The sequence below is a fragment of the Schistocerca serialis genome, chromosome 5, assembly GCF_023864345.2.
Source record: "Schistocerca serialis cubense isolate TAMUIC-IGC-003099 chromosome 5, iqSchSeri2.2, whole genome shotgun sequence".
Taxonomy (NCBI): Eukaryota; Metazoa; Arthropoda; class Insecta; order Orthoptera; family Acrididae; genus Schistocerca; species Schistocerca serialis.
The window spans coordinates 613,810,159-613,822,813 of record NC_064642.1 but is presented as its reverse complement, the minus strand read 5'-3'; the positions used below and the strand labels follow the sequence as shown (position 1 = coordinate 613,822,813).

Sequence of the window (12,655 nt, the reverse complement as noted above, 5' to 3'; positions counted from 1 at the left end):
TAGGTGTTACAAAACTTCACTGCACTCGCGTATTCCACCAAGCGTGCTCTAACACTGGGTACGTAAAGACAATGCTCTTTGACAATTCGGCTTACGTCACACGCATTCTCCAACCACACAATAGCAGCGTAAGCGATAGATAGAGGCGGCAAAGTATGAACTACAAGATGTTACGACTTGCGTAAAGAAGCAGTATGAATTTGCATTTTATCACTCACCATTGGTGTCTTCTGATTGTTTGCTGATAAGAATGCACTTATGTACTTCTTTCACCGTTTTTTCTGTCTCCTTTTTTAATATATTACGAATTTTCCTTTTATATTATGTGCATTGCTCATCCAGAAACGTTGCACTCAATTTTGAAGTTGTTACATGTAACAGAAATTGACGTTATGTTAACAATGACAAAGATAGAATCAATAAATACTTTCTTTAAGTCTACAATTTTTATAAAATTTTACACATTCTCATATTCGTGTCCTGTCAAAAGGTAGCCAATTCTGTAGTAAATTTGGTTTTTTGGTAGGTAGTTTATTTTTTAAAGGTTAGGGGGATAGGAACTCATAAATGAGACTACCCCTGATTTTCGATCCGAAGTAAAATTGCCAAAAGAAAATTTATTTCTATGTGAACAAATTTCTATTAAAGTTTTCTAAATCGCCAAAAGAAAATGTTTTTAATGCAGTATTGAGAATGTAACTTTTCACGACCGTATTGGACAATATGGGTCAATTTACTACAGTAATAACAACCTTGGATAATTTTTGAGATTTAACAGAGTGAATTTGCTTTTAGAATCCCTTTTTACCTAATTTTACAGTAGGCTGTGTAGATCTTCGTTTTCTCTTGATAGCTGCTGGTCAGGCTATTGTCTCTGTTGATTTTCTCCCTCCGATTCTTGAAGTAGGTAGGTATGGAAATGATTTTTTCTAACTCTTGATCTTGCTGTTTTTCATATTCATTTATTGCTTGTACTTATTTACGACCATACGAAATTGAGTTGCAATGAAATCTGATATTATCGTATCTTCAAACTGGTCTATATCATTTACAAGAATACATGAGTCACTTGCACTGTTCCTATGAACTGCTCTACGTGTTATCACAGTAAGAGATCTTAATTGCAACTCTGCCGCTCTCGACTGGTGGACGTCTATCAACGCTACTACCGCACCTCTTTGGTCAGAGGTAGCAATGCCTTGTCTTCACTGCTTCCGACCAAAGAGCGTGTTTACAAGAAAATTTATTTATTTATTTTAATATTAATTTACAAAAATGATAATTTAAATAATTAATTGCGTAATTTCAGTTGAATAAAAAAAAATAATAAACATTTTCCTTTTTCGTCATTTGCGTCAGTGAGGAGGGGTCTGTTCCACTACAGGGAGACCAAGAGATGAATACACTAAGCAGATTCAGAAGGATGTAGGTTGCAGTAGGTACTGGGACATGAACAGCTTGCACAGGATAGAGAAGCATGGAGAGCTGCATCAAATCAGTCTCTGGACTTAAGACCACAACAACAACAACAACAACAACAACACCTGATTTAATTTGACTACACTCTGTTATCCTCATTTTGCTTTTGTTGATGTTTATGTTGTATCCTCATTCCAAGACTATCCATTCTGTTCAACTGCTCTTCCAAGTTCTTTGCTGTCTCTGAGAGAATTACAATGTCATTGACAAACCTCAAAGTTTTTATTTTTTCTCTCTGTACTTTAATCCCTACTCCAAATTTTTCTTTGTTTCCTTTACTGCCTGCTCAATGTACAGATTGAATAACATTGCCCTGACTCACTTCCTTCTCAACCACTGCTTCCCCTTGACTTTTACTGCTGCTCTTTTGTTTTGTATGTACCAGTTTTTCAATTCTTCTGTAAAGAATACGAGTTGGTATTTTGCAACCAGGACTTGTTACACTGATAGTTTGTAATATTCTCACCTGTCAGCACCTACTCTCTTTGGAATTGGAATTGTGCCATCAAGTACATCTCCCTTGTATAGATGTCCTTCCACCTATATGCTTCTACATCTTTACATTTGTCCTCTGGCCATTCTTGTATAGCCATTTTTCATTTCCTGTCAGTCTCATTCTTTAGACATTGGTATTCTGTTTTGCCTGCTTCATTTACTGCATTTTTAAACTTTCTGCTTTCATCAATTAAGTTCAATATCACCTGTATTATCCAAGGATTTCTACCAGATCATGTCTTTTTACCAATTTGATACTCTCCTGCCTTCACTATTTCATTTCTGAAAGCTATGCATTGATATTCCACTGTATTCCTTTCCCCTGTTCTTGTCAGTAATTGCCTAATGCTCCCTCTGAAACTCTCAACAACCTTTCGTTCTTTCAGCTTATCCAGGTCCCATCTCCTTAATTTCCTACCTTTTTGCAATTTCTTCAGTTTTAATCTACAGTTCATAACCAATAAATTGTGGTCAAGAGTCCACACCTGGCCCTGGAAATGTCTTACAATTTAAAATCTGGTTCCAAAATCTTTACCTTACCAATACACAATCAGTCTGAAACCTTCTGGTGTATCCAGGCCTCTTCCACGTATACAACCTTCTTTCATGATTCTTAAACCAAGTATTAGCTATGATTAAATCATGCTCTGTGCAAAACTGCTCCAGGTGACTCCCTCTTTCATTGCTTTCCCCCAGCCCATATTCACCTTCTATTTCTGCTTCTCGTCCTTTTCCTACTATTGAATTATAGTCCTCCATTACTATTAAATTTTCATCCCCTAATTACAGGTATCCAAATAATTTCTTTTACCTCATCATACATTTCTTCAATCTCTTCATCTTCTGTGGAGCTAGTTTGCACATAGACTTGTGCCACTGTGATGGGTGTTGGCTTCATCCCTGTCTTGGCTACAATACTGTGTTCACTGTGCTGATCATAGTAGCTTACCCACATTCCTATTTTATTAAACCTACTCCTGCACTACCCCTATTTGATTTTATATTTATAACCCTGTATTAACTTTACCAGAAGTCCTGTTCCTCGTGCCACCAAACTTCACTAATTACCACTATATCTAATTTTCACCTATCCATTTCCCTTTTTAAATTTCCTGATTTTCCCACCTGTGTAAGGTATCGAATGTTCCCCACTCCGATTCGTAGAAAACCAGTTTTGTTTCTGCTGATGACAACATCCTCCTAAGTAGTCCCCATCTGGAGAGCTGAATGGGAGACTATTTTACCCCTGGAATATTTTACCCAAGAAAGTGCCATCATTGTTGTACCATACATTAATCTTTATAAAAATAAGAAATAGACAGAGCAAAATCTGTCACTTATAATAATCTGACAAGTACCATATTTCAACCTAAATTTCAAATAGTTTTGTGACACCAAGAGCTAGTCCTTGGAAGGTAACAGAAAACAAATGTGTGAGGATTTTAAGAAAGAAGATTAGGGGTTCATATTTGGGGAAGCTGGAAACACCTTGGGTAAAAAACGAAAAATGTAGTGTTATGGGTGATCTGAACTAATAGGGCCAGCTACTAGACACACAAATGTGGGTTTTGTGGAGGTTCTGCAGCACCATGACCAGGCCTGAGGTAATTTCGCTGTAAAGCAATTAAATATGGAACTGAGAGGGCTGCTTCAGATAGATGCAAAATCTCTTATGGATGCTGTTCCAGCAGTCGCTACAGGAAGATGGGGATAGACTTCTTATTGCCCACACTTGAATAGGAAGGATAATGACAAATTAGCATATCTATTTATAGAAAACTTGGGGCAGGCGAGGCGGAGGGTCATCAGCACACAAAGGCAAATCCCTGTGGTCATTGTTGTCAGGTGAGACACCAACACTATGTCAAACAAAACAGACAGCATTAAAGGAAATTAAACTGACAGAGGCCCCAATTTATCGTATCATAATGCAAGAAGAAGTGAAATCAACTTGCTGCAACAGAAATATAAAGTAGACACATATAAAGTATAAAGTTATTTATATATATAAAATATAAAGTTAATGCATTGTTAATTTGCTTGTAAGATATTAGCAGTTGAAAAGAAATTGTCATTTGACTCTCTGAACACCATAAGTATATGCACAGGAATGGAAAATCTGAATGTAAGTGGTTATAAGTTAGCTGCATATTCATGTAGATTCAGCGTAGATAAAAGAGGAGTTTCACAATCACAGAAAAGGGACATAAATGTCAAAACAAAGAAATAAGTAAATTCTCTATAGATCAGGATGTAGAAATCCTAGTGAGTTATTATTGAGAAATGTATCATTTGTGTGTGTTACAGTATATAGGTCTCCACTGGGTAACTGGGAAATTTTCATGAAAAATTGTGATGAATTATTGTGCTATGTCAGATGGAAGGCAGTGATCATTAACTTGCGGAGATTTTAATGTAATTTTCTTAAAGGAATGTGACAGGTAAAGCAATCTGGAGGTGCTTTGAACCACGCAGAATTCAGTATAAGTCATAAATTTCCCTACCAGAATTGCCCAAGCTTGTGGCATCCTGATAGTCAATGTGTTCTTCCCACAAGCAGAAATTAAAGAGGCAGATGCTATCTGGTGGTAAACAGATTGTCAGATCATGATGCACAGTCAGTCACTTTATACAACATAGCTACATGTACAGCTGGAAAACACTTGAATAAAGCAGTAAATTCAGTATATTTTTTTAATGAGTTTGTAGCCTTTTTTGACAGTAATTTTCCTAAAAAGATCAGTGCAATAATGACATGTCATTTAAGAAACCTTAGATCACTAGAGGTATCAGAGTACCTCCGCAAAAAAAAAAAAAAAAAAAAAAAAAGAGTATGTACAAAATAGCCAGAACAAATAATAACCCAAAAGTACTTTCTTATTGCAAACACGACGATAAAATATTAAGAAAAGTTGTAAAAATATCCAGGAGTGTGCACATCTTGTCTGAAATTGAAATTGACAGCTCATACAATAAAACCAAATCAATATTGAATATTGTTAAGAGAGAGACAGGGAAAAGGCCCATGGAAGATAACTTTATTTCCATTAAAGAGACTGGGAGCATTGTGAAAAACATTTCATGTTTAGTAGATTTTTTAATACTTACTTTTTAAAAATAGATGAGAAAGTTGTTGCGAATAGTTCAAAAGAGGAAACAAACAGTACACTGAAATAAAAATTAATCTCACATCTCCATCTGAAATTACTCATGTGAGGGTGCAAATGTGTGGGTGGCCAGTGGGGGAGTCTGTGATAGGCACCCTTACTACTGAATTGAGATAGCGAGATCGTGCGTGTTGGTGTTCACGGAGATATGTATATAGAGCCAGGGGTTGAATTGGTGGAAAACTAGGTATAAGTAATAATTGTTACAGGTAAAAAAAATGAGGTTCTGTTTGGATTTATGTTGTGATTTATGTAAGAGGTATTTCAGGAATGTTGGACGGCTGCTCGTGACATCAGAGCAGGTAAGGGCTCAGAGTCGCTGAGGAGCATGGCATTCCATGGAGCTCCATCCGTGGTGAAATTCCATGTTTGTAGGACTGGTAACTAAGAAGATCGATGTATAAAACATAACCAAGTTTGACAAGAATGATAAGGGGAGTGTGTTCATGTTAAAAATTGTGTGAGTTTATAATCAATTGGAAGTTAAGCCAGTTTGAATTGGGGTAATAAACCCTGTTTGTGAATGTATCAGCATCTGTTACTTCGTAATAGTAGTCATTTCACTAGAAAAGTCTGGTGGAAGGCAAGATCCCTCCGAAATGAGTAGGAAGATCGCTACAAGAAGGAGAGAACTCTCCATTCTAAAAAGTAAAAGTGCATGTGGGGTGGATAATATCTCCAGTAAGACACTTGCCCTATAATATGTCATGTAATGTTCCTAGTAAGTTATGTAGTGCATTGTTAACAGAGGATGTATTCCTAGAAAGATTGAAATGTGTCATTGTTAGGCTCCTATATACAAAGGACAACTCCACAGATGTGAATGAAGAATTACCACCGTGTGTCAATCCTTACATAGTTTTTCTAGAATTTTTGCGAAAGTAACCTGTGTAATAATGGAACACGTAGCCAGTCACAGCTTGGATTTCAAAAGGGCCATGCTGCCGAGACAGCTCTTTAACATTTACTGAGCACTTAATGAAATCTTTAAATGATAAAACATCACCGATCGGGATCATCTGTCACTTTTCAAAGGCATTTGACTGTGTCAGTCGTAATATTGTACTAGAGAAGTAAAGTTTTTATGTAATACGTAGTTAAGCAAATGCCTGGTTTAGTTCGTGTTTAAGAAACAGAATGCAGAAAGTTACCCTAGGCTGTTTGAGTAATACAAAGAGGAATGCCACATCATCTGCATAGAGAAGAATTCCAAAGGGAGCCTGACAGTTTTTTTTTATTGGCCCACTACTGTTCTGCTTTATGCTGATGATCTGCCATTTTATTTAAATCAAGAGGCAGTATTAGTCTTGTTTGCAGATACAAGCATTGTTGTGAATCCAAGGAACACAGTATCAACAGAGAAAATAGTAAATGTTGTTTTTGTGAAAGTTTCTGAATGGTTATGCATAAATGGATTAACTCCAAACTTTGAAGAAACACAGTTCATCCAGTTTTGTTCTGTCAAAAATATCACACCTCCTTTTAACTTAGTAAACCAACAAAAAAATAGGAAACAGTGTAGAAGATTCTAAGTTCTTAGGTGTGCATACTGATGAAAACTTAAAGTGGAAAAACTGTACAGCAGGCCTGCAAAAATGTTTAAGTCGACAACTTTTCTCATAAGAATAACTGCCAACTTTGGGGATATGGAAGTCAGTAAGGAAGCATATTTTGTATATTTTCATTCATTGATGGCATATGAGATTGTGGAAATAAATGACCAGTAAACCAAGTTTAAATACACTGTGTGAAAGTGTTAGTTATTCTCTGCCTCATGCATTGTTTGACTCGTTTTACGTTTTTAGTGAGTTTCTGAATAAAAAAATGATGATCAGTATATGTGGTATTAATGTCGTCTACATAGCTGGTGATTTCTGCTGTGGATGAGTATTTTCGTGTTTCATGCAATGTCATGCAGGAGACCTTATAGACAGAATCTCGCCACAATTTCACAAAGTGGCAGTAGACAGCGCCCGCACCTTGCCATATCCAGAGGTAAATACCATGACTAAATTGTGAACTAACCGCCAGCAAAAGAAGATGTTGGAGCCTGGACTCCCATGCCCCTTGAATGCCAGCACTGCAAGGGTTTGACGCCACATTAAGTAGACATCGCACACAGGCAGCAGGTGGGCAGGGGAAGGGAAACAGCTGATGCACAGCCTGCCAGCCAGGCTGTAGCCTACATAACTGTACACCTGCAGGCAGGGGTGACGAAGTGTCTGGTGCATATTAAGAACACATGTGATTGTGCAGCGTGGTGGGCGGCCTACACTACCTGGGCCTGACCGCAAGCAAGCTGAGGAGTGCCCAGGAGTGTCCTTGTCCATTGGGACAGTGTTGGAACAGCCTCAAAACAGTCTGGTATAATTTTTGCACTATTATTTATGTCTGTCAGCACTTTGATATTGTGTATATCTCATGTGTATAAAGTGATTTAGTTGAAGTAGAAAGTGTTCAGGAACTTTATGTAAGGTAGATATATTTATTAGATACACACAGAGGAAATTTAATGTAAAGTAGCAGTGTTTAATTGCACGTTGATATATTTATTAGATACACACAGAGGAAATTTAATGTCAAGTAGCAATGTTTAATTGCACGTTGAGGATTGATGTAAAAATGATGACAAAGAAGTGATAAGTACTGCGTTGAATACAAGTTTGTAAAATTGTAAAATAGTCCAAATAGAAGACAAGGATGTCAAAAGCAAATAACTCACTGAGAAAAAAAAAAAACAATTAAAAAGTGGTGATCTCTCACAATGTATTATTACTTAGAACAGAAAGTGAGGTAACTAGGGTTGCCAGCTAAGCCGTATTTCCCGGGAAATCCCATTTCCCATATTATTTCAAATTCATCTCTTTTTCGAACGTTTGCAATAGTAGTTAAAATAATTTATCTCCCTTGACATGCCACATATTTTTCCTCACAATGTCTGATCTTGTGATGAACAAGTAAAACAGCAACAGTGCTTACGTTACAAATCTGCTCAGCTGGCTGGTGAGCCAGAAACTTGAGGAATCACCAAACTACACCAAGCTAGAGGATGCGAGCATTTTTCTGCTCGGATTCAGAGTTTGTAATTTATTGCTAATTGTTTCAAAGCCTTCTGTTCTACCTGCAAATGGGATTTTAGTGTGGCACATGGCAGCAGTACTGCTTTAAGCATTCAAAAACTACAGGTAAACTATAATTAATTTTATAGTACCATTATTTTGTTTTGTTTGGTGCAATTTTAAATCATGCAAACATAAATTTAGTAATAAATATTTTTGATTTTGTTAGGTCATTCAAACAAGGAGAAATACGTAAAGGAATCTTCCAAGATTTCCAGCTACTTTTTTGCTAAGGTGGCTTAACTATAAGTGGATTAAGCAGAGCCGTTGCAGTAGAATTGATATTTGTGTATCACACAGTGACACATTACCTCATTTACAATAGCTTGGACTGCAATGTTAAAGTGAAAAGGATGAATTCAGTGATTCTAGTATTGCACTGCAGGGGCACAAAAGCTAAAGCAGTAGTTAAATAAGTTTTAGCTCCAAAAAGTATTACAAAAAGTGTTACGATTTTAAACAATCCCAGGAAGTCAAGGGGATTCTTCTGTAAAGCAGGTTATGCCTCAAACCATAAAAAGAAGAAGGTGTTTCTGATTGTTTTGAGATTTTTGACTCTGAAAACGAAATTTAAAATAAACTTCTGGATTTTATAGAAGAGAGCAGTGGAACAGGGATGTCTACCCACAGTTTGTGTAAACGTTCCTTGGAATTCTGCAGTTTGGCATAACAATTGTATTGCATTTTGTGCTGATAATGCCTTAAATGATCTTTACAAACAAATCTTCAAGGCCAGCTATTCATATCGTATTTTGCAGAATGCGATGAAACATGCAAGTGGTACCCTAGATATTAATCTCGAAAAATTGGTCTTAAAATTGTATGGTCTCTTCTCTGTTTCTGCAAAGCAAAGGGAAGTTTTAAAATCTTTTTTTTTTTTAAATTTTAGATGAAAATGGAGTGAAATTCTCCAACATGTACCAGCTAGACAGCTTTATTTAACATGAGCTGTTCACATAATCATTACAAATTGGGAATCCATTAAAAGTTTCATGAGAAGTTTTGATGATTGTCTCAAAGCTCTAAAGACATTTTAAATGATTCTGAAGACACTTAAAGAGTGTTAACTGTGCATATCTGATGTTGGTGCAGTTGTTTTAGGTTGTTCAGTTTTGAGAGCACCCTAATATCAGTATAAGGGAAACTTTCGAGACAGCCAATGCTCTGTGATTAGCAAAACTGAGCAAAGAGTAAGTGATAGATATTTCGGTAGTGGCACAAATAAAGTTTTTAGTACGTTCACTTCTTCCAAAATTAGAAGATAATCTTACGGTGTGTTATGTGCCATTGTAACCAGCTTTTCTTAACTGCGCAGATGGGAGTTATGCTTACAGCACATTATCTCCCCCCATAATTATCCCGACCACGACCTACAGTAACATACTGTCCCCGCACCCTCTACCCAACAGTTTCCACCCCTTTTGTCCTGTCGTCTGCTCCCCATTCTCAATCTGCACCCTTTTTATTTGCAATCATCTGCCAGCGCATCTATCCATCTTTACCTACTCCTCTCCTTTTTTTCTCCTTTCTTCCCCTCCTCCCTGCCCCACAACCTCCTGACGCTGCGCTTGTTGGCAGTCTGGTCCCAGCACACTCCACCAGACAGTGTTCGTCTCTCTCCCCACCCATACACTACTATCCCTTCTCCTTTCCCACCATTTCCAGATTGCTGCTTGCATTCCGGCCTGAGATGCTGGAGTTGGTGGTCATGTATGTGTGAAGTATGCTTGCATGTTTGTGTGAATGGTGTGAGTCTCTCTTTTACTGATGAAGGCTGTAGCCGAAAGCTTTATGTAAGCGTCTTTTAATTGTTCCTGTTTGCAGCTTGACTTGTCTTCTGTGTGGCAAGTAGCATTTTGTCTTTGCTTACATTGTTGATATTTCTACCTAGATATTCCAGTGTTTGATTTCATTGTAAATATAATGGGTCAGTAATTTCAAATTTGAAGATCAATTGCTGATGCCAGTAGAGTCTTTGATGCTCCTGTGTCCGAGATAAAATTTAAGCATCTTCAAGAAGTACTTGACTCATTTCAGATAGACGATGTAGATGAAGATTTTGTGAATTGTGAATTTTGCAATGCAAAGGATATTTTGAAGCAAACCATTTCCAGAGAAGGCAATGCAAAACAGGAGTTGGGTTAATGTTTTCTGTTCCTTGAGAGCCGGTATAATGTTTAGGTTCCCAATTTAATGAAAGTAGTTGGGTTTGTATTAAGCATTCCTGGTTCAAGTGCTGACACAGAAAGAATTTTTTCTCTATGAACCATAAAGGGACAGAGATATGCAACAAATGTACCATGGAACTTATAAAAGGGGAACTGCAAGTAGCAGTGAATTTTAATTTTAATTGTAGAGAATTCTTTATGAATAAATCTTTGCAAACAGAAGCAAAGTCTGTAAATAAATACAAGCAATAATTTAAAATAAAACAGGCTTGAATATTTTAAATATATTCCTAATAGTACTGTTCTTTTTAAAACTCTGTTTGAAATGTATATTCTGTAGCCTTCCTCTTCAATCCCTTATTTTCTCCATAAAAGGTTGGCAGTCATAGAAATAGCAGAATTCTAATGGGGATGTTATTTTCTTCCCCAGTCGTTTTTGTGTTAATTTTGTGTAAGCAATATTATTTGTATATGGTATGAGTGTGGAATTAACACGACTCGAAGCTGGGGATGGTTCCTCTTTATTGGTAGATTTATAAAATATGAAACACACCTTATTGCAGTCTTACATGGATACTACATAAATGTGTGTTCAGTTCGCACTGCTTGTTTTTGATCTCCCATTGTCATAATCAATAGTCCAAACCTTCTGAATAAACTAAATTATTATTTATGAAATCTGAGAAAGTCACCCTTGTCTTTCTGGATTTGTATTGCATGTGCAGAGAGAAGTTGTACCATGAAGATTCCTGTACTGGTCCATAATGTTGTAATGTGTAGTAACTGTCTATTTGTATTTTACAGAGATGGTTATGCTACAGTGTTGCTTGATTTACTGTGTTTCAATCAGAATCTGAGGAAAGCTATTGTGACAGTAACAGGGAATGTGGTGGTGTGCACCAGTGACGGTGTGGCCCAAAGTATTGCTTATAATGAAAACAACAGATGTGATGTAAGCATTCAGTTATTCTTTTTCCTCTACCAGGTTATAGAAAAATGATTTTTTGTTTGCTTACTAATAAAATACCATCAATGAATGTGATGCATTGTGCATGTTGTCATTCACCAGTTAGAAAAAGTCAGTTGATTTCAACTGATATCTGCCACTCCCAGTGCAGTCTTTATTCAAAATCAATAATACTATAAGATACTTACCTTTGTTGAGTGTTCGAGGGAAAGCAAATTGTAGTTAGTTAATTTTCGTTGTCCAATAGGTTGTTCTTTCTCAGCATATGTGCACACGTATTTTTGTCAGTGGGTGGCTGGTTCTTTATTTTATATCAAATGCTAAACTAAAAATGTGTCAGAAGATGAATAACTGTGTGGTGAAATCATAAACAGGCATGTTTTTATATATTTAAAATAATCTTCATTACACAGTTTCTGTTGATAATGCAATCACTTGAGAAATGTCCATGTTAACTGCAATAGGCAATTAACAGTTGATGTAGCTGAGACAAGAATGAAGTCAGACAAGAATGAAGTCATAGTGAACCCAATATGGCATGTTTATTCAGTACTGAAGAGGAATGCATACCAGTTCATTGTTCTTTGCATCATTAACTCCACCCTATGCACCACTAGACGACACAGGTAGCTTGTGCTGAGTGCACTCCCCCGATGGGAGTCGTAGTGCCTCAGCCTTTCTGTAGTTGTTGGTTCTTGTTCTGGGAGAAGCAGCGTGAACCCATTTATGTCTGAACACTGATGAATTTTCTGCAGAGGTGGAATGGCACTGAGATGAGGCCTTTCCTGTCTATGCTTTCTGGAGGTAGCAGATTGTCACCGTAATATGACACTGGCATTTGCTTCTGGCTGTGAAAGCAGGAGCAGATCACTAGCCAGTTTTAAAACTATTGCAGCAGCTGACTGGACAGCAGTCAAGTGCCCATGAAATTTCCATTTGGTGGCAGAGTTACATACTGCTTTATCTGCTGTCACCTCATTTTGGTAAACCACAGTGTCAGGTATCCAACACTATGGCTGTAAAATTGTTGTGTCCAGGCTACAGACACTGGCTGATAATCCACTGTGAGCAGATGGGCCATGTCCACAATTGATGGGCAGAGAAAGTTTAGTGACATTTCAGTGCTGGTGGCTGCAAAAAATTTCTTCCAATTGTCACCATTGACTAATGTTGTGAGTAGGGTGCTGAAAAACAATGTTAATATCATAACTGTTATCATCTTATACATATCATGATTGAAACTGCAGAAAAGTTATTTGA

General features: G+C 37.0%; 1 protein-coding gene across 1 annotated transcript in view; it reads left to right on the top strand.

The window, feature by feature from the left end:
• The window catches only part of LOC126482135 (structural maintenance of chromosomes protein 1A-like), a 297,330-nt gene that overhangs the window by 13,801 nt on the left and 270,874 nt on the right, over positions 1–12,655 (top strand). Inside the window, exon 3 of the mRNA XM_050106111.1 lies at positions 11,233–11,380. Within this exon, the coding sequence (XP_049962068.1) occupies positions 11,233–11,380 (148 nt within the window). The remainder of the gene's footprint in view (positions 1–11,232; positions 11,381–12,655) is intronic.